Source organism: Dipteris shenzhenensis, chromosome 33 (genome assembly GCF_047967505.1).
Source record: "Dipteris shenzhenensis isolate YYH24624 ecotype China chromosome 33, Dip_SZ_1.0, whole genome shotgun sequence".
Taxonomy (NCBI): Eukaryota; Viridiplantae; Streptophyta; class Polypodiopsida; order Gleicheniales; family Dipteridaceae; genus Dipteris; species Dipteris shenzhenensis.
The window spans coordinates 11,579,739-11,601,753 of NC_141628.1; the positions used below are offsets into that span (position 1 = coordinate 11,579,739).

At 43.7% G+C, this 22,015-nt stretch overlaps 1 protein-coding gene across 3 annotated transcripts; it reads left to right on the plus strand.

Annotated features, from left to right (window-relative positions):
• The first annotated feature begins 716 nt into the window (after positions 1-716).
• LOC147879690 (uncharacterized) lies at positions 717-20,115 on the plus strand. 3 transcript variants are annotated; one of them, XM_087371764.1, is made up of 6 exons: positions 717-1,045; positions 6,331-6,537; positions 6,792-7,164; positions 18,828-19,135; positions 19,212-19,542; positions 19,887-20,113. In XM_087371764.1, exons 1-5 carry the CDS (start codon positions 815-817, stop codon positions 19,533-19,535), a joined length of 1,443 nt encoding a protein of 480 aa, XP_087227890.1. In that variant the 5' UTR covers positions 717-814; the 3' UTR covers positions 19,536-19,542; positions 19,887-20,113. The 3 variants fall into 3 exon arrangements, with proteins under 3 accessions (XP_087227890.1, XP_087227889.1, XP_087227891.1); XM_087371763.1 differs by having other exon boundaries at positions 19,212-20,115; XM_087371765.1 differs by having other exon boundaries at positions 6,340-6,537; positions 19,212-20,115.
• The last annotated feature ends 1,900 nt before the right edge of the window (positions 20,116-22,015 follow it).

Below are 22,015 nucleotides of genomic sequence, written 5' to 3' on the forward strand. Positions count from 1 at the left end.
CAGACAACGGTGTGCACGCTGGACTACCGTAAATCCACCTTTGCTAGCTACAACAGAAATCAGAAGGATGCTTTTCCTGTAGAATGAAAGAAAGAGACCTGTGATCTGGAGCTTCAAAAATGGCCTCTGCGCAAGTTTGCAAGCTGCGATGGTAGAGCCATGGAATGCACATTCGTTGAGGAGGGGAAGAAAGAAACTGATAGGTTCTCCGCCTCCGAGGATGAGACCTGGCCTGAATAACAGAGAGACGTTACAAGAGACACAGATGAGATTTGAGACATTTACGGCAGGCATGAGAGGATGCTCATTGTCAGAGGGCAGACGTCTACTTGCATCCCTCCGCAGCTCGCCAATTCTATAGTCGGTGTTGGATGGTGCTCTTTTTGTCTGAGCAAGGTTGTGCGAAAATCGCTTGACTAGTTTCGGCAATTTCTTTCTACAGAATTGTGGAAAGAGCGCAGGTGATGATAAATTCAGTCCGCGTTGACGAAATTAAGGAGATATTTCTTGCAGAACTGCTTGGTTACGGTCTTCTTTAACCGGGATTGCAAAGAACTCTAGGCACAAGTGTTGAGATGCGTGGGAATTTCTTCCGAGTTATTACAGGGACAGTGTACGGATAACAGCTTGCGGGTGGCGTTCTGAGCACGTAACTCTTAGCCTTGTGCTCTTAGGCTGACATGACCTATTGTTCTAACGGAGAGCTTTCCATTTATGATTTTAATGTCATGATGAGGAAAAGATTACACCCACGACGCATTTTGAACTAATCCGGCGCCGAGGGAAAGTATCTTTGACCATTGTGACAAGCGTCATGGCTCCAACTCGCGTTACAGATGATTCAGCCGACAAAAACTCGGGAGTTTCAAATGCTCAAGGGAGCTGTCTACATTCAAAAGTTAAGGAAGAAGAGATTGGTATTGATGAGTATGAAACTGATTCCGACGACTCTAACTGTTCTGTTACGTCAGCGATAAAAGATGTCGCTGTCCACAGAGAGGAGCTAATGGAGTTGTTCATCGATCCACAATCAGCCGATGCAACAGTAAGTTTAGCATCTTTTAAAACCATGCGTTTTGCCCATCTTTTCATCAGGATTGCTTAACGTAGAAGGAGCGTGTAGGAGCTACCTCAAGAGAGAGTTCTCTATTCCATTTCCACACGGAAGTATCTAGGAGCATTGAATGGAGGGAGTTAGGGATACCCGTCTGGCTGCCTGTCTTTGCATCCATTGAGGGAGTTGGGGATACCCTTATTTCTGATGGCTGAAGAGGCAGAAAAGAATGAATTGCTGTACTATTGCTTGCTGTTCACCTTGTAGTGGCCTGATTCTTAGATAATTAAGGTAGTATATTGGAACTTGATCCAGGACATGAAGTTTCTTTCTTCATAATTTCACATGAATCAGGTCAATTTCTGACTGTAATGCAGCAGATCACCTAGACGGTTCTCTTTAGATCACCTGCTGTGAGTGATGTGCTGTTCATCAGCAATTGTCAGTAATTTGCTTTATATTTCTGAAAGCACTTGCTTTGTTGGTACAATGCTTGCGCTTATAGGTGGGTAAACTAAGTGAAGACGTCAATTGTGAGAATATGCCCTAGCGTTGATATTTTCATATTGAAATTTGTTAATGTTATCCTGAGTTATGTGGAGCTCTTGGCTGTCTCGAAACTCAATTACAAACCTTTTTCTAGAACTTTGCATAAGAGGGGAACTGGTTGACTTAAATGATCTATGAAAAATCTGACAGTGAGGAGTCGTGTACCCCTCCATAATCAAAACAGAATTCTAGGCAAGCATTTTAAAGTAATGATTGCTTCCAGAGCACAGTAGCAGTGTGAAAAAACAGCATGAGAGGCATAATTGGACAGTTATTAACTGTTGGTGATTGTCATGCAGATGCAACATCCAATCATTGGTCAATGATTGTAATCAGCTAGCAAAAGGCCTGGATTTTGGTTCAGAGAGCCAGGAAAGAGTTAGGTGGTTTAGGGCTCCTTGGCTGTGGATGATGGAGATGTCATGTGGTGGGAATCATGGATAATATAGGACCAGGCAGCTGTGGCTCGCAGCCCTAGAAGCTATGAGATTGGCCTAGTCTGGCCTAGGCACAGCATATGTGACTGTAGAACGTACAGGATGCTAGCTGTGCTGGCCAAGGGTGGGCCCTGTATGGCATATGACTCCTAAGAATGAGGGTCGTACATATGGAGCTTGGGGAGCACTGACTGCTTTTGAATGCAATAAGCTTTGCCAGCAGCCATATATGATGGTCCTCACAGGTCTTCAGGAGGGCCACTAGGCAAGACAACGAACACATATACTAGTTGAGTGGATTGTTGTTCGCATGTGTATATTCAGGCCCCTCAATCTAGGAATCTGGCTATAGGAGGTTGTGCTTGGGCTCTTCAGGAATCTTTAGCTGCATACGTAGAGTTAGATGAATTCCGTCTGTGGTGATTGCACATCATCCCTCATCTTTTCACCTTAATGAGCTGTGTAGGTTTTGGTTTAGCGGTCACGAGCTTGAGGCTCCTTGGTCGTGTTCGACTTGGTTAGGACTCCAAACTCGGTTTCTTACATCTCGGTGACCATCTGGTCCATCCTCTGGATGTCTCCTTGCTCCATGTCAGAAGTCGTCACTGTGGACATGCCTGGGTGCTCAGATTGGTATTCCTGCCACCTGTCTACCACCACGTCCTTGAGCAGACGCCTGTGGGAGCTCGGGCTCATTGATTTCTACCAGTCGGATGCACCATTTCACCAATAAAAGCCGCCTTGTAGCTGCACTTAGCTCCCTTGGCACATTCCTTTTGTGGTCAGAACCTCGTCATGATCTAGGAGGCCTGACGAGAACCTGGGTGGTCATGCCCATGGCTCAGCTCCTGCATGACCTCCGTTGCACGGGCAGGTCTTCTTTGTCTTTGTTCTTGTTCCAAGGCCTTGCCAACTTGATGCACACTCAACAAGTCGATGGCCTCGCTTGTGGCTCGGCTCATGGACAGAATCGGTGGAAGACTCAAATTCTTGGTGCTCTTTGGACAAATGCTCGGAATCTTCATGGCACCGCCTTGAGGACTCTCCCATGACAAGGTCCTCGGGGTGTCTTGGGTGCAATGCAGGATTGGCTCACTTTTGGTGTCAGCGTAGTAGTGAATTGCTCTCTCACCGAGTGTGTGGCGGTCTTCTCAATCCTTGTGCTTTCTGCTGCCAGGGTCCCCTTGCTACTCCCGTTCTTTACCGTCGGTTATCCATCCCTGGCTCTGAAATCATTCTTGCTTGCATGGCCGGATTGTACCAACTTCTCTCACCTCCGTACCTTACCGAGTGTGTGTCGAACATTGGTCAAAGCTTGAAGTATTCTGTAGGCTGCATGGGAACAATCCTTCAACCAGACACTGGTCTTTAGATATGTCTTTAAAAGCCGCAAGTGGTCTTCAGATACGTGAATTATTCTATTGTAATAATGTGCCAAACCAAGTAATTGTCGTAGCTTGTTGTTCGCCTGCATGAATTGTTGCTCTCATTGACTGTGCACTCGTTCCTACAGACTGTTATTGCTCAGCACTATGCCCCAGCAGGATCACCAAAGGTCGATGGTCTTTTAATCTCACCCCCTTAGTTGACCAGTGAACCTGGTTGCTCAGTGTGTGCACAGTGCTTGGTGATCGTCAGAGTGCTTGGTGTGAAAGATGCCCTCTCTTGCAGAGAATGAGTGTTGTACTATCATGGGGTTGTGCAGGCGTGGACAGAACCGTATGAAGATGGGTGATTGAGCGTGCACGAGTTAACACAAGCGTTGCAAGCAAACCAAGTAGCAGAGCAAGTATGCAAACCAAGTACTTGTATTATCATAGAAAGGGGCTTGGAGCCCATTACAGCCAGCTGTAGCTGCAAGAGTGCTTGTGCAACAAGTTGGTGCAGTGACTCACAGACTCGCCTCAACTCGAGGCACTACTCTATCACGCAAGAGCAACACGGCTCGACCAGGTCTAGGACTCAACATTCCTCCGAACTGGATACTCGGCAGAAGCTGTCCTATTCGGTCTCCACACTTAATAATTCTAGGACTCTACTTGACTAGTCGGTTCTGGGAACCAACTTTCAGAATTCGCCCAACGACTTTTCCAAAGCGCAGTCATTGGTTGGACTGGTTACGTGGCTCCCTTTTGCCTCCTCACCCTGCTCAGAGTCATGCCGCTTGGATCCTTGGTACCCTGGTAACCTTTCACTTGGTTGCTCGGAACCTGGGTTGGCCAGTTAAACTACTCTCGGAGAGTAGGAGTCCTCATTTGTGGTTTGGGGTTGTAAGCCTGCCAGAATGGGTTATTTTGTAATGAAAAAGAACATTAAAAAAGGGAAGTAATTTCAGAGAGGGTCAAGAAGCAAATGCAAGGAGGGGTGACTTGGTATGATGAGAGGAGCATGCAAAAGTAAGATAGTCCTAAAATTTGTTTCTTAAGCGGACGTAAAATTTGCGTTGCCTGCTGCGTCCATGTCAAATCCCTTGTTGAAAACGCCTCTTTGGAGATGCATATACATGGAAGGATCTTTTTTGGAGCTACAGGAAACAACTAACGGTGCAAGGCATGTAGATCCACAAACATCTTTCAAAGCGAGGACTTTGGTTTTCCCAACAGTCTGAAAACATTGCAATTTGCTGAATTTTTTATGCATATGCATGGGAGAAATCTCTTTTTGAGCTATTATATACAAGAAACATTGAAAGGAACACAGGTAACCAGGGAGCCCAAAATTTTAAGAGCTGGCAGAGAAATTGGGTTCCTCATTGTAATATCTGAAATCACCTATTGAGAAAAGCTCTCATGGATACATACGCAGTGGAGGATTCATTGTGAGCTATAGCTCGCATAATGAGGACGACCGATGGATGCCTGGGGTGGTGGTGGGCGGGGTGGATTTCTCCTTCTTTCCTTTTCTTCTTCTCTTGGATAACTTCTTGTAGCAAATAACTAATGAATGCTTTTGCCTTTTTGTGAGAGGCTGATCTTGGTTGCGAATTGTTCGCAGCTTTACAGTGCATGTAGTTGCATTCACTGACCTGCTTTTACAACTGTGTATGAGCATTAGGATTTAGTTTATTGAACATGTTATAGAAAGTTTACCCCACTTAGTGTTTTTTCAGGTTATTTTATTTGCATCTCTGTTCCATTGTCATCTGGCTTAAGTTTGTATTTCATTTTTTGTCCCCCAAGTCGTTGGGGGGGTTCTCTCTAGTGATTATGCTTTGAACAACATTGGTTGCAAGGTATCTGGTACTTCTGCGTTCAACCAGATATGATGGGTTCGATGTGAATTTGGTTCAAAATCCTGCAAATTGTGATTATGGGTTTTATTCTGGAGCACTGTGAGACTGTACCATGATTTTTCTATTTAAGCGTGTGGTTTGGTGGTTGGCAATTTGCATTTTGGCATACAATTTCTCAAATACTTATAATTTTGCCTTTATGGACAACTTATCATTCAAACTAGTTAGTATTTTAAACTTGTGTTGCATTGAGCTTCTTTGGCATTTCTTCTCAGCTATTGAGAAAAGTTCTCATGGATACATACATTTCTTTACACCTATTGAGAAAAGCTCTCATGTACACGGGAGGATTTGTTGTGAGCTATAGCACACAACAATGAGGATGACTGAATGGATGCCTGGGGTGGTGGTGGGCGGGGTGGATTTCTCCTTTCCTTTTCTTCTTCTCTTGGATAACTTCTTGTAGCAAGTAACTCATGTATGCTCTTGCCTTTTTGTGAGAGGCCGATCTTGGTTGTGAATTGTTTGCAGCTTTAAAGTGCATGTAGTTGCATTCACTGACCTGCTTGTACAACTGTGTATGAGCATTTAGGATTTAGTTTATTGAACATGTTATAGAAAGTTTACCCCACTTAGTGTTTCATCAGGTTATTTTACTTGCATCTCTGTTCCATCGTCATCTGGCTTAAGTTTGTATTTCATTTTTTGTCCCCCAAGTCGTTGGGGGGGTTCTCCCTGGTGATTATGCTTTGAACAACGTTGCTTGCAAGGTATCTAGTGCTTCCACGCTCAACAGATATGATGGGTTCAATGTGAATTTGGTTCAAAATCCTGCAAATTGTGATTATGGGTATTATTCTGGAGCACTGTGAGACTCTACCATGATTTTTCTAAGGGTGTGGTTTGGCAATTTACACTTTGGCATACGTACTTAGAGTTTTTCTTTTAAGGACAACTTATCATTCAAATTAGTCAGTATTTTAAACTTGTGTTGCATTGAGTTTTTTTGGCATTTCTTCTCAGCATTCCTGCTTCAATGATACTAGCCATTTTGTCAGGTTTCACAGGCAGCTGACTCTGCAGATACAACGTGGACTGATGACAAGCACTCCTCGTATTTGAATTCCATCGAGGCCACGTTTGTTCAAAAGATGTATGACAAAAAATACTGTTCTTTGGACTTGTGTGGGCACTCTTCTCCTTCCTCTGTGAGTGGCGAGCAGGAATGTGTGGAGTCCCATCCTTTTGGCTTCAGCAAAAGACAGGTCTTCCATTGTTCTTCTGTCCTTCCTTTCTTTTAAAGGTAGATGCTGATGATGACACTAACAACTAATATAGTACCCTCATGTAGCACTACACAATCGAGTATCCAAGATGGCTAGTGGTGAATTGTACCTTTTCTTTGCATTTTCTCCACCTAGAATGGAGAGACAAAAAAGGGGGAGTGATGGGGGGTGGGGGGGGTTGAGTGTCGTCTGCTGCACAACCTAACTTGCAAGTGTTCTGGTGATATTAGCAGCAGCTAGCAGGAGGCTTACAATGTAGGGCCCTTATGAGACCATGGTTGCTTACACCCTCTGTACTGGCGAGTCCCTGGATTCAGCATTTCAAGTCAAAGCAAGCAGCCTCTGTAAACGATCCAGAGATCAGAGAGGAGGGGAACGGAAGGAATAATGTTCACTCTTTGAATTCCTGTGGATCTGCACAAAATTTGAGCAGCTGCTTACCACTCGAAGAAATTTCAGACATTCACTCTAGTCCACCAAGTGCAGTAAGACCTCCCAGTTTTCAGCTGGCTTCCAAAAAGCGTGGGATCTCTTTCAGCATACCAGATTGCAAGAGAGCAGTAATACAATCCGGGGGGAATAACTTAGCTGCACAGGATATCACTGGTAGGTTTGCCTTTCAGAACTCTTTGTCCTTTTTATGTGCAAGAGTTATTGTGAATATTTCACGTTGTCTGAATTAGAGATTCAGTCGGTCTTTATCTTAGCAATAAGCATGGTACAAAATTGAATCAGGAAGAAAGGTTGGATTTTTTGGCCTGCCCTTGTAGGGGAAGGTCATAGTAATGAATCCACTCCTATGAATTGAAATTGCGTACTTGCTTTATTTAATTACCATTTTATTGTGTGCCATTGGGCCATTGGTTATTCGTGGAGATTTGGGCCAAGTGTGCATGTGAAGTGCTGTTGTGAATTGCAGTTTCTGCTGCGTGGGGCAGTTAACTAACAGTCCATATTTGTCAAGACCGAGTTAGAGTCCACGCACATCAATTTAATTCGAGAGAGATCCTTACATAGCTTCAAAAGGGCAGGCCCATTGAAGAAATTCACCTTGTTTTTGGAATTGGTGATTCCAAACCAGGAGTGAAATGGACACTTAATGTTTTTTCTTGGAAATTTTTATGGTTTATTAACTTATGCGATGGTTGTTGTCTGTTGGTGATGCTGTACATTTGGAGATGGGACACTTTAGAACTTGGTGTTTTGAAACTCTAGTCTATACCTATGCGTTGATAGGAAAATGGGTTCTTATGTCTGCAATAACTATCATGGACAGACGTGATTAGGTTTGGATCATGGTCTACATCCAATCAAGATCACCTTACCTACATGGATGGTGTCTACTAGATCTTGTGAGTAGCGGGACCACCCAATGCCAAGGTGCAGGCCACAAAGGGGTTTTCAAACCAATTCCCTTGCGCGAGGGTGAACAACACGTGGCATATAATAGGTGGACGAAAGAGAATATATTAGTTTTAGGGCTTGAGGAAAGACTGTAGTCGGTTCTCAGCTGTTTCAGGCTCAGCTTTGCTTGTGTTCTGTATACCATTGGAGGACTTGAATCAAGGTTTGTGTATGTTGATGAACAGAGACTCTTGTACAGAGCAATATGCATTCTAGATGTGAAATGTAAACAAGATCAATGGTTTGGAGCTCATCAAGGGTATTTTAGGGGCAGTTTATCCCAACCAACTTGAAGACTACTTCAAGCAAAACCTTATAAATAATGCTTCTATAACTTCAAAGCATACACAACTATCAATGACTCCCTTCTCATGGGTTATATGTTTCAAGCCGGCCCCTTGAAGCTTTCTACTCTCATAAGCAATGGGGTCCCTCTTTGCATCAACGCTGCTCCACCACTTGCATCCATACATACAACAAAGAATTCATTGTCCATACCACGGACTGTTAATGTGCTGCAATGACAAAATGTTTCCTTAAGGTCTTCGAAAGCTCCTTAATGAACCTTTCCTCACTCATACAAAGAACGTTTCTTTAACAAATCTGTTAATGGCAAAGCAAGTCATGCGAAATTCTTTTTGAAGCTGCGATAACAACTACACATACCTAGAAAAAATCTCAACTCATGTATGTTCTTGGGTATATGCCAATCAATTATGGCCTTGACCTTTTTGGATCAACCCAACTTCCCTCTACAGGCACAATGTGTCCCACAAAGAAGAGAGTTCTTCAAGATAGAGATAAAGCACTTAGGAACAATCCTTCCTTAGGAGCTCCATCACCTTAGGTAATCCCTATGTTTCTCTTCATTGTGGCTGAAAACTAGAATGTTGTTAAAGAAGACTATACAAACTTTCCCAAGTAGGAGCCTACTAAAAGTGGCTGGAGCATTAGTTAGGCCAAAAGGCATAAACCAAAAACTCATAATGTCGAGTGAGAGTGCGAGAAGCAGTCTTATGTACTTTCATCCGCAGTTGATGGTACCTAGATTTTAAATCCAACTTTCGAAAGACCTTCGTACGCTTTTGTACATCTATTAATCATCCACTCTTAGAATCGGATACCAATTCATAATCGTAGTTTATTCAACTTTCGATAACCTATACTGTAGTGGGAGATAGACTATCCTTGCTCTCTCTCGTGCTCAATACTAGCTGCAATTGTAAGATGATGCACTCAATACCACAAAGTGATGCTGTGGATGTGAGAGAGAATCAGAGGGAGAGGATGTAGTGGACCTCTGAAGAGGAAATAGATACAACTGAATAATGGATGCCCAAAGGACTGAATACAACTGTATGAAGGGGCTAAAACCCTTGCTGCAAAACTGGAAGACTAGACTACCTCACGATTCCCCATCCGTTAGCCTCCTATCGCTCCTGGGCTCTACTGCTTTGAAGATTTGAAGGCATGAGCCAAAGGCTGCCCTTTATAAGCTGTTAGGTCAGCTTGGCCGACTTGGTCAACGTTGACAGTTGACCGGATCGCCCAAAAAAGTCAATGTTGACAAATAGTCAACGTGGTTTCTTTTGATTAAAAAAGGCAACTGTGTTTTTTGACCTGCGATGATGTGGCGTTGACTGTCTGTTGATTGAGTGGTGATTGCTGACTCTGCAAGGCTGCTTGCATGGCTATATGGTTGCTTGTGTGGCAGTTGACTTGGCTGCCTGCGTTGGCACCAGCTAGCACGGCCATGGGCTTGTGGATGCCCGTGACATCCCCTTCTGCTGAAACTCGAACTAGGGTATGAAAGGGGCTTCCCATCGTGCTTACGGAGGTGACTATCTGTGGTATACCTAGATGATAAATCCTGATCCGAATGCGTGGTTTATGGATACGAAAATGGTTGTTAAACTCACAAATCTGCATGTACTGAATGCTTGGATCTGGTGCTATCTTCTGGTAAGGATATGTGCTGTGGGTTGATGCTCTAGGATGATGCTCCATGTGGGTTTCCTCGGTGCATATAGGAGATAGGGACGGAGGAAGACTGGGTTTGAGAGAGGCATCCTGGTCTTGTTGTAACCCTGTTGCTTGCTGTAATACTGTATCCTATTGTACAACTGTATCTTGATGGCGCCGGTCTCAAACCCCTTGCATGACTGAAATGGAACACCCTTACTCCAATAGATGGACCCATGGCTTGGGATTTTAACATCCAAGTCTTTGTACTGATAATCTAGTTGGTCTTCGAATTGGTGCCACCATTGTGCTCCCAAGATGATGTTCGCTGCCTGGGTAGGTGCGACCCTGAGCGGCCGACTGTGTACCCAGCGTGAGATCTTTAGAGTGATTGAAGCTACCCGCATGTTGCTCTCTATTTGATGCCCTGGAAATGCACCATTCAACGTTATTGGTTCCATTGGCGTTAGAGTCAATTGAGCCTTCTGAGTTGCTTTGGTGGAGATGGTGTCCCCGGAACCGCCTGAGCCTGCTAGGATAAGGACCTTTTGCCTGAGATTTTCAGAGTGGCTAAAGCTACCTGCGTGCTGCTCTCTATCTGCTGCCTTGTTGGTTCCGTTGGTGTAAGAGGCAACAAAGCCTTCTGAGTTGCTTTGGTGGAGATGCTGTCCTCAGAATTGCCCTAGTCTGCGGATAAGGACCTTTTGACCACCAAATTGTTCATAAAACTCAAACATATTAGGAAACTGATGAGGCTCCCCCTTGTGTTGAGCTTCAAGCTCTTGGATGACTACTGAGGTTGTCCCTGTAGTCTGCTGTTCATCAAGCTCCTCAATGACTACTGAGGTTGTTGAAGTTGTTGTTGAACCACTTGACGCGGCTCCTCCTATTAGAAGCTTTTGGCAATGCGGGCAATCTTTCTTATTATGGCCCGGCACATGACAATGGAAGCATCGGTTCTCCTTGGCATAGAGTGCTCGTGTTGCTGTATCCAAGTACCCTCCACGTCAGGTGATCGTGGGAATGGGTAGCAGAACAAGAGCTAGATGGCGAAGGATAGCAACGGCGGGACTTCTTACTGTTGACCTGTTTGGATCCTTGGCCCTTGTGCATGAGCTCAAAGTTCTGAGCAAGCTCGTATGCACACTCATAATCCTGTGGCCTGAAACTTCTGACATACCATTGGATGTCTGTACGCAGCCCATGGAGAAATTTGCTGAGCTTCTGATTGTCCTTCAACAAGGTCAACATCAATCACCAAATGGATATAAGTTTAAAGCTTTGTGAAAAGCCTCAAACTTTGGACAAGGTAATGCTTTGGTGAAGAGATTTGCTACATTCTGTTGTGTAGGGCAGAAGACCAAGCTACGTAGCGGCTCCCTGCCATAATGATAGTATGACCATGAAACACAAGATTTTGTGCCACGGCAATGGCATTCTAACTGTGAGTGAGAATTGGAGTAGGCTCCTCCAATGATGCATGAAGATCACCTAGCAAACGCCTCAGCCAAATACACTCGACAATGGTTGTGAAGGTTGCCTTGTACTTAGCCTCACATGAAGAGGTAGCCATTGTAAACTGCAAGAAATGCAAGTGTGCCCAAGAAAGAAGCAATTACTACTAGTGGACTGTTGACACGACCCCGTAGGATCTAACCCTATCACTGACCTAGAATCTTGTCCTCAATCCAACAAGAATCAAAGCATAGGCGCCTCGATCCTCCCAACCACCCCCAAGCACGTGGGCTACAGCTCGACTTATCCATAGGCCGGTATCTAACCCAGGCATCCCACACCACCTGAGCCCATCCAGAGGACCTTTGATACACCACCTACGATCCGCCATGTAGATGGCCAGAGTCTCGGCATGGGTCCAAGCCCAATCCTTCAGTTGAGGAGCGCTCAACTAAACTACACAATAGCACTAGCCCTCCCTCTATTTAGAAGGAAACTCGCTATAGATAGCACAATGCTATGAATAGCTCCCTCCATATAAAGCGAGCTCTATATATGAAGCAATCTCGGCTAAAAATAGACATCTGGCCCTATGCTATCCTGTAACCCACGTTCACCTGCTATCCAACCCTAGGTACACCATGCGCATGACAACTACCGAGTATCAAAATCACCAGCCCAATCTGAATCGCTGTAATCTTGTAAGTGAAAAGTCACCCCCCCTGAGAAAGAGCAAGCCAAGAGATTGGGTGCCCTGCAAATAACGGACGCACGCTTCACATCTTGCCAATGTGAAGTCTTTGGGTTGTGCATAAGCCTGCTCAACTGGGATACTGCATATCGAATGAGGGGTACAGATGGGCTTGCAATTTGGAAATCTGAACCGTTCCAGGAGCTTACCAATGTACTGGAACTGCAACAGCCCAATACCTCTATCATGCCCAAATAGTATCGAAGCAACCCTAAATCTGACATCTCAAAGAGTGAATCCTCCCCTTATTTTATGAGATAGAGGGTGCTCTCATGCAAAGTATTCTGCATTTCTTGACTAGTTAAAAAGGCATCTATCTTCACATACCAAGCTCAAGAAGCTTGCTTCAAGCCATACAAGGCCTTTCTCAGTTTGCGTACTCTGGTGTCCTTGCCCGGGTCCACACATCCAATGGGCTGAGAAACATAGACCTCCTAAAGGTCCCCATTCAAGAATGCAGTTTTAATGTCCACCTGAAGGATCTTCCATCCATGAAATGGAGCCAATGCAACCACACCCCTAACGATGGTCATACAAGAAGTAGGAGAAAAGGTTTCATCATAATCTATGCTTTTTTGTTGTGTGTAGCCCTTTGCTACAAAGCGAGATTTGTACCTATCAATGGACCCATCTGATTTTCTTTTGAGCTTGTACACCCACTTGGTGCCAATTGCCTTCTTGCCAGCATGCAAGCTCACCAACTTTCAAGTGTGGTTTTTCTTAATGGAGTCAATCTTCGCTTGCATTGCTTGCATCCAATGCACATTATCTCGTGCATCATCTGTTGCTGACCCAAGCAGACTCACAGAAATGGGCATCCTCAGTGTCTCTAGGGCCACTCTGTGAAATGGTGTAGAAAGCTTGCTGTCTGCAAGAGTGCAGAGCAGCCAACGAGGTACTGATCTTGCTTCCTGCGCTGATTTACTTTCACGTGCTACGGCATTATTAATCTCTTATCGAGATTCAGGATCAGCCATAGGCTGAACTGGCATCACCCACTGGAGTATTTTGCTGCAAAATCTGATTTTCCACTGGCATATCAAGTGCAGCATCAAAGGAAATGGGCAGCAGCCCATTGGAGGGTTCACAAGGACCCTGATTTCTGTCAAGACTCAAAACCAACAAAGGGCAGATCTGCAGTTTCAGCAAAGATAACATCCTGACTAGTGATAACATTCTTGGTCACGAGATTCTAAAGTCTATACCCCTTGCTTTCACTATTGTAGCCACTAAAGATGCACTTCTCTGCCTTGTCATCATGTTTGCTATGCAACTTTTGAGGCACACGTGCATATGCTACACAACCAAATGTGCAGAAATATCCCACATCGGGCTTACGACCAAACCATGCTTGATAAGGTGTTCCCAAGAGAGGGGTAAATGATGCATTTAGGAGATGCCCTCAAATGATGACATTTGGTGGACTAGATCCATCTAGGGATATGTGGGCTCTATGTGTAGCATGCAGTTTTTTCTACTTACGTATCTTTGGAGCTTGCTACAGTAGGGGTTGGTTGGGTAGAACATAGTTGTGCCTATGCCCGTGATTTGCAGGAAAAGTTTGGCGTTAATAGTTTAGTCGTATCATTTGGTATCAAAGCGTAGGTGTCGAGAGAGTTCTGTTGGGTTTGCCTTGGATTGGTGAAGGGATCTTTGGTGATCTCGTTGGTGGTAAGACGGTCGTCAGGGTGAAAGATGCGATCGTCGCTCAACTACCTAGCCTTTGTTTGTTCATTGCTCCATCACAAGGCTCTTGCATTCAATAACGTAACGGTCATAATCTGTTGGGAGTCTCGATGAATAAAATGAATCGAGATGATTAGAGTGTTGGTCTATGTACGTTGATCGCACACACTAGCTGGTGCGTTGAAAGGTTTGTCAAAAGAAAAAAATTGTGAGCTGTCGAATCGTATCTGAAATAACCCATGATATAATGTACCGGTGAAAACCAAAGCATAATTTCTCTCCTTGTCATGAATCGTACATCTGTCATCCTCAAAGATGACCTGATAACCTCTTCGAGAAAAAGAAGAGACTTGGGTCCTGAACTTTGCAATGTGGTCAAACACTTTGTTGCCTTGGCTAAAAATCAATCGAAATGTTGGTTGCAGACCCTCCTTCAGCTCGAGGGGAGGAATATCTATCCAAGGCATCGCAACAATATTTTGCTAAAAAGGGCATTACACATCAGTTTATGGTGGGGTACACTCCTCAACAGAATGGGAAGGGTGAAAGGAAAATTGGTCACTTTTAGAGATGGAGAGATGCGTGTTAAAAGCAAAAGGGTTGACACACAAATTTTGGATGGAAGCCATCACGTGCTCGAATCATATTTTGAATATGTGCCCCACAAAGGCTCTTAAGGTCATGTATCATTTAAATCATTTGCCCGTTGGCACACTTAATGCATTTAGACCCCTTAGCCTTATATCCACCTAGTCTTGTGCCATGTCACCCGCACCAAGGACCTTGACCTTGATTCCTTTTGATCATTTACATGAAGCCCAAGCAGATATAATACAAACGTTGATCCTTTAAAGGAAAATGTCCACTGACCCTTTTGAGGTCATGTTACCTCAACTTGAGTGCAATAGTTTGGTTGTTTGATTGCATCAGAGTTCAGCTATTGAGGGCTTTGTCTTGTAGTTGTTCAGTGGTGTTTGGCTGGTTGGGCACTTGGTTGTGCAATTGCAGGAGTGGTTCAAACAATGGATGCTATTAGGGTCTCTGTTGTATGCTTTGGTTGGCTGAGGACACAGGATTGTCTAGTGATTGGATGCCGTTCACCGTTTGAAGTTGAGCAGGGAATTACAAGGTGGGATGGACAGGGAGTCTGTGGGCGTTGATTTGCTTGTGGTGCAGCTTCCCAGAGACCTTTGTAATCAGCCGCTTGGCTTCAAATGAATGTTAACTAAATACCGCAAGGGGCACCAAAGTTTGGGACCAATTGGTGTCTTGTTTTTGTGATTTGTTTTGTGGTGCATATTTACTTGTCTATTTTTGTGTATGCTGTGTATAAGCGGATCCTACCACCGTTTACGTTGTTAAGGCTGGTTTTAGTGGTTTCATTGCCGAGATCTACCTAACTTCTTCAAGAGGGGAGCCTGTGGTTGGCTTGGTGCAAGTCCAGCAGACTAGGAGACTAGGTGAAGAAGACATCATACTATTCAGTAAATATATCACACAGGGAGAGATCCGTGAGCCTTACTGAGGATGAAGAGCAGATTTCTCAATCTCTTGGAGGTGACCAGGGTACAGGAGAGGAGACCCGGGCATCAGGATGATCGGATGGATGAGGAGGATGTGAAACTATTCAAGGCACAGATGCAGAGTTTCATGAGTGCTTTCACGCAGTTCACAGAGGATTCTCGCTTCCAAAAGATGACGAACTCAGATGTGCAACCGAAGAAAAGGAAGCTTGAGGGTGGGGATAGGGATGTTGAAGCTAACAACGACCACATGTCACTTTTTAGGATCAGCCCTCTCTTATCCCCTATGGTCAGCAGTTGTCTAATACGATTTCGGGGCCAACTCAAGGTAATAATTTTCAGTCCATGGTTTCTGGACAGCAAGGAGTTTTGGCAAACCTGGTTTAGCCAGGTTATTTTGGTGGTGGTTCAGTGTTTCAGGCTATGGTCAGCCCACAAGCCCAATTTTTGGGTATGCTTGCTAGTCAAACAGTTGGGTCTATGCCAAGATGAGTAAATGTGACTTCTTTATGAAGGAGATCATTTACTTAGGACACAAGATTTCTTCTGAGAAGGTATTAGCATTGATCTGGATTGTATCCAGAAGGTTTTAGAATGGCCTATCCCTTAGACTGTGAAACAACTTCGTTCTTTCCTAGGATTCACAGTATTTCTACGGAAGTCAGTGTGTGATTATTCACACATCACGGCACCCCTGACAAACATATTGAAAGGTCGTGGACGTAGGTCTACCTAGCCGATCTCTTGGAATGATGCATTGAACAAGGCTTTTGAAACCTTAAAGTTATCTATCAAGGAAGCACCCATTCTTGCATTACCCGATCCTATCCAGCCTTATGTTTTAGAGACCGATGCGAGTGATTTTACGATCGAGGCAGCTTTATTCCAAGAGGACAGACCTGTAGCTTTTGAGAGTAAGAAGCTAGACGACACCCCTAAACCCTAAACCCTAAGCCTTATGTCTTTTACGGAAATATCCTCAGACCTATTTCAATCCTTGAGAGGGCTTTGCGCAACTGATAGTCACTTCAGTTCTTATTGGCAGAGAGTACAAGATGGGAGCTCCATGGTTGACCAGGACTCAGGGATTGTGCCACCTACGGTACAGGCGGCGGGAGGCCAGTGGATGATTAGGAACGGCTTGCTGTTGCAGAATGGAAAGATATGTGTGCCAGATGTTTTGGATCTTCGATCCAAGATTCTTTGGGAGTGTCATGATGCTCCTAGTGCTGGACATCTAGGTATACATCGGACTCTATCTCTTGTGAAGCATGCCTTTTATCGGCCTAAGATGCATGCATTTATAGAAAACTATGTGATAGGTTGCTGGGTTTGTCAGGTTACTAAGGCAGAACGCCTTAGAAGTGCGGGTTTATTACAACCGTTGCAAATCTCGGATAATAAATGGGAAAGTATTGCCATGGATTTTATTACCGGTTTGCCAAGAACACGCAAGGGTCATGACTCTATTTGGGTCATAGTCGACCGTCTAACGAAAATGGCTAGATTCTTACCTACTAGAACAACTATTTCAGCTGTTTAGCTGGCTCACGAGTTTGTGGACCACTTGTTTAAGTTGTATGGGTTGCCCTCTGACATAGTCAGTGACAGGGACTCCAAGTTTACAAGTAACTTTTGGATACTTGTTTTTAAGAAGTTAGAAACTATTCTAAGTATGAGTTCCTCAGATCATGCACAATCTGATGGCAGTACAGAAAAGGTTAACCAGTTGGTTGAAGACATGCTTCGGGCATATGTTTCTAAGAGACAGTTTTCATGGGAAGATTATCTACCTATGATAGAATTTGCTTATAACAGTGCAAAGCATTCCAGTACTGGTTACAGTCCTTTTATGCTTATGTACGGGTTTCAACCTAAGTCACCAGTTATGGTTGGGTTAAAGGGAATCCAAAATGATGTTGCAAAGACATTCTTGCAAGACATGCAAGAAATGTTGCAGTTTGTCAAGGAGTCTATTAGAAGTGCCCAAGATCGGGATAGATTTTATGCTAATAGACATCGTTTACCTAGAGAGTTCTCTGAAGGAGCGATGGTATATTTGCGAATTCCCAAGGAATCCAAGAGCCTAAGTATTGGTTTGGTTCCGAAGTTATCCCCTAGATACCGTGGTCCGTTCAAGGTTATTAAAAGAATTGGACCAGTCGCATATAGACTAGAATTGCCTCCTGATGTTAGAGTACATCCAGTATTTCATGTCAGTAGGCTGAAAGAGTTACTGGGTGCGGATGATCAACTTGTATCTCCTCAAGAGATAATAGAAGTTATAGATTTGACTTTTATTCCACATGAACCTGAGAGTATTCTTGAATTTCGCAAAAGACAGATTTGTAATAGATTTATCACGGAATACAAGGTCAAGTGGAAGGATCGTGTTGAGGAGGATTCAACATGGGAGACCTTACAGAACCTCTAGAGGACATTCCCGGGTTTTTTAGCGAACTCAAGAGTGAGTTCTTAGAGGAGGGGAAGTATGTCATGTGCACGGATTGGTATATGGCGTGTACTGGGTACACAAGACTAGCTCAGGTAGCCTAGGGAGGCTTAGAGTTAGGCAGGCTTGATTCTCAGGTTGAGTGGCAAGGGTACGAACCAGTTTGAGGTCTTCGCTATTTTTGGCGCTTGGGACCGGAGTCTATATAAGGGGCCCAGAGGTTCAGCTCTCAGAGAGCCGATGGGAGCAAGTCTCGTTCCTAGGTGCTAGGTTTGATCCTGGATTGAGTCGCGGACGTGCGCCTGCAACATAGCGTAGCCCAAGGCCCAGCAGCAGATCTCAGGCTTCACAGCGCCTCCTGGTGGTATGGGACACTAGGCTGGTTAGGATCTGGTTGGGAGTTCGTGCCAATAGCTCAGCTCGTGGCTTGGAGGGGACATCTCCTGATTCAAGATCACATCCCGTAGATGTCATGGTTGGGTGGTGAGCAGCCTGCTCGGATTCATCACGTTTGGTGTGTTCTTGTGTTTGCTTGTAGGTCAGAGGTTTCACGAGTGCTGGGGTCGTGTCAATATCTTTGAAATTTCTTTTCTAGATAATGGAGACAAGCAAGTATTTCAATTTTTCTGGATTGGCTGAGACATGTCTTGCAACGTTTTGTTTCCCCTTTGCAAGGATTTTCGTGGTCAACAAAATTCAGTATTTGCCTCTCGTTTGATTGAAGGAGGATGTGTTTTGAGCAAGACAAAGGTGTAATTTTCTATTGATTACCATAAGTATGCTAGACCTTCTGCATTTCTGAATTTAATGTCTTTCTCCATGTGTTTTGAGCAAGACAAAGGTGTAATTTCTATTGATAACTATAAGTATGCTAGACCCTTCTGCATTTCTGAATTTAATCAATCTTTCTCCAAGCATTCTAAAGCTGTGTTGTCTTCTTTCCCCTCTGGCCGCCTCCTATCATTTAACTTCTCCCCTCCATTCCCTTCCAATGGGAACATTCTGTGTGGTGGCATGGATCTTCCTCCTGGAACAGCTGATATGCTCAAGAAAAGCAAGTGTCACCGAACACTCTCTAAAATGGACATGGAGATGGAGGAGGAGTTCATGTCAAAGCAACAGAGCAGTAACAAACATGATGATGCTGATATTGAGAGTGGAAAGGAAGATTTGAAGTTGTTGCAGACAGAGAATCCCTCCGACCAGAGCAAGACATATTCAGACGATAATAATGGGGATGAAATTAAAATTGTCAAAGGAAAGCAGTCTATGCTGATGGGATGTGAGATGGTATTGTCTAGTGGGTCTTATAAGGAATCTTCATCTTCGAAAAAGTTGGATCAGGTAATTGCGTTGATGCCTTTCTTAAGTCTTTGGTTAATTCATCCTATGGCATCTGATACTACATGATCTGTCTCAGGTAGTTCCCTTTTTCAAAGATGCTGGAACCGAAGGATGTGGACAGAGCATGGTACCGGAGGTGGTGATTGAAAGCAATGATGGCTTTCCCTCCAGTTCAAAAGAGCTATCTTGCTCGGCACTGCCCTGTAAGCATATTCTATCGGAACAAGGTACATGCAGAACATTGCTCGAAGCTAGTGTCCACTATGAAGGGGAGGGTGGTCTTGTCAGGGATCCGAAAGAAGTGCGATCCGGTTCTAAGACATGGACCTGGGGTATCCAAGGCCCTAGACAGCAACTCAATGGAAAATCACCTCGAGCCTATGCTAAATTTTCCAGTTAGCAGGCAGGTAATTATAAAAACATTATTCAACTCTTCAAACAATGTGAGCCTTCCAGGAGTAATCCTTCACTTGAACCATTGCAATGATGGCCACTATCCTTTTGATAGCCCATATAGCCTTGTGCATTTCCAAATGTTTTCCTGAGAGCAGCCCTTCTTATATTTAGACCATCTAGGAAGCTCACGTCTTTAAAAATCCAGGAACAATCCGTAATTAACTTGAAGGAGAATGTGTAGGTAAACAGGAAAGAATAAACTAATACAGTGTGCGTCATCTTTTTCGAGAGAAAGCAAGGCCACCAGTGCATGTACATGGATCCTGAATGCTAGGTCCCCTTGCCCCATTTGCAGCTTCACAGATGTATTCTCTATTGCCAAGCCCATCTTGCATAGTTCCAACAGTACCTCCATCAAGGTTGGGAGCTGGTTGTGCATGCACTGCTCCAATTGTTGATGGCTTCCATTATTGGTTTGGTATTCTATCTTCCTTTTCTACATTACGGTCATATCTGTATGGACAGTGTGATCAATTGCTACGTTACATACACCACCTTTGGATGCTTTCTTTTACAATCTTAGATGTGTGGGAATATCCTTTAGGAGTATTTGAGAAATTCAGCTAGCTCTTGTTGAAAGCTTTTGTGAAAGATCTTCATATGGCAAGTTGGTTGCTCAGTTATTCCTCCTAATGATCACATGTGTTGAATCGTGTTAATCTCCAACCATGCATGATCTGTTATGTAAAGGAGGGTTTCTTGTCTCAATTTCAATTGCCTTTTCTCACTATTAACCAGTTCCTCTTTGATCAACATGTAGACCTACATTATGTACTATCCCTGAGGAAGAGTCCAATGTGTGAGATATTCCTACAACTAGGTGCCTTTAGCCAAGTGAGGAGTTGCGGCCTTGATCCAAAGAGGAGTTGCTTCCAATGTTTGTTCCTTATATCATGCATGTACTCAATGACCTCCCCTAAAAGGCTTCACATTTATATTATTTTCACCGCCACAGAGAGGGAACTAATTCCTTTCACATACAACATAAAACTTGGCAAATCAAGTTTAGACCAAAGGTAAATAAGGCGATGATTTGAGAAGGCTGGAAAAGACATGGAGAGGGGACGAGAGGATAGGGGCAATAATGTTAGTAGATTAGGAGTTACGTAACTTTTTGTTCTTTCCTTCTTGTAGCTTGGGCTCCTTTGTTTTCTTAGGTAAAGTACGCTCCTTCAATTGAATGCCACCTTGTTTCCTAGTATCTGTCTTTTCTAATGATGACAATGGTGTTGACTACTTGTTTTGTCCTCAACAAACCCCAAGTAGGACGTGCTGAATCCTTTAGTGCTAGCCTTCGTCATGGCTGAGTTTGCCCTTCACCTCCAGAGTGCCGACAGAAACTCAGTACGAAGACTTTGTATAAATGGATGCTCAAGTATGTGTGGGTGTGTGGATTTGTATGTGTGAGAGCATACTTTTATACTATAGTCTACACCCACTGTTGGGCGCTGAAGGCGTCAGTGGGGATGTCATAGGAGCTAGTCCCTGCTATGCGTGATGGAGTTTATGGTTTTTAATCTTATGAGTGACTCTCGTGAGATTGAAACTGCACTACGTTGTGTTTTTAGAGGATGAGTTTGGGAATGTTCCTGGATTCATCTAGGTATATACGTGCCGAACCTACTTTGAAAAGGCCATTCAAATTCTATCTTGAGTAAGGGCAAAAACGTTTTTGAAGACCATGATTAATCCTTAATTGTCCATCACATAGCTACCCACTACTTTCTCATAGTGTATTTAAACATCCAACACGACCATCATTTAGATTTGGCAATCACGAATTTATTTTGAGGTATAAAGGCTAGACTTCTTTGCATACAATCTTATCACTAAGAGCCTACCTCATGTAGCAATACTCTACACCTAAGTATTCCCCAAAAACTTCATCTTTCTACAAGTACTTCATACATTAAAAACAGTAAGTGTAAAGAATCAAAATTTTAAGCCCAATAAGCTTCATAAATGGCACAATGTATAACGAAAATCTATAAGGAGAATAATGCAATACGAAAATATAAACATAAAAAAAGGACATGCATGTATTTATGTATGTAATCTCCCCAATCCCGGTCCTGCGAAGGGAGGGTCGCTTGATCACCCATCCGCACATAAAATTACTATAAACATCTTCTGCTCACAAATTAAAAAACATAAGTCAAGCGAAGCACACCTTAAACTAAAACCCCAAATTAAGGACATGAATGGTACCACAGGTTGCATGAAATCGACAAAGTGTATAGACTAAAAAATATTTATTGTTCTTTTTAGTTTATTACATAAATTCATTGGTTAAACATATGGAATTATTATCATATTTAGCTTCTTTTACTTGAATTGTGCTTTATACTGCATGGTTTGTGTGTTTTGAGAATTGTTGCTTGTACCTCTTTTTCTACTTAAAAAACAAAAAATGAAAGGTAAGCT

Coding starts and splice junctions, on each gene's coding strand:
- LOC147879690 (XM_087371763.1), top strand. CDS start 815: ATGGCTCCAACTCGCGTTACAGATGATTCAGCCGACAAAAACTCGGGA. Junction 6,538..6,791: donor TTGGCTTCAGCAAAAGACAG/GTCTTCCATTGT, acceptor TGATATTAGCAG/CAGCTAGCAGGAGGCTTACA. Junction 7,165..18,827: donor AGCTGCACAGGATATCACTG/GTAGGTTTGCCT, acceptor CTCCTGGAACAG/CTGATATGCTCAAGAAAAGC.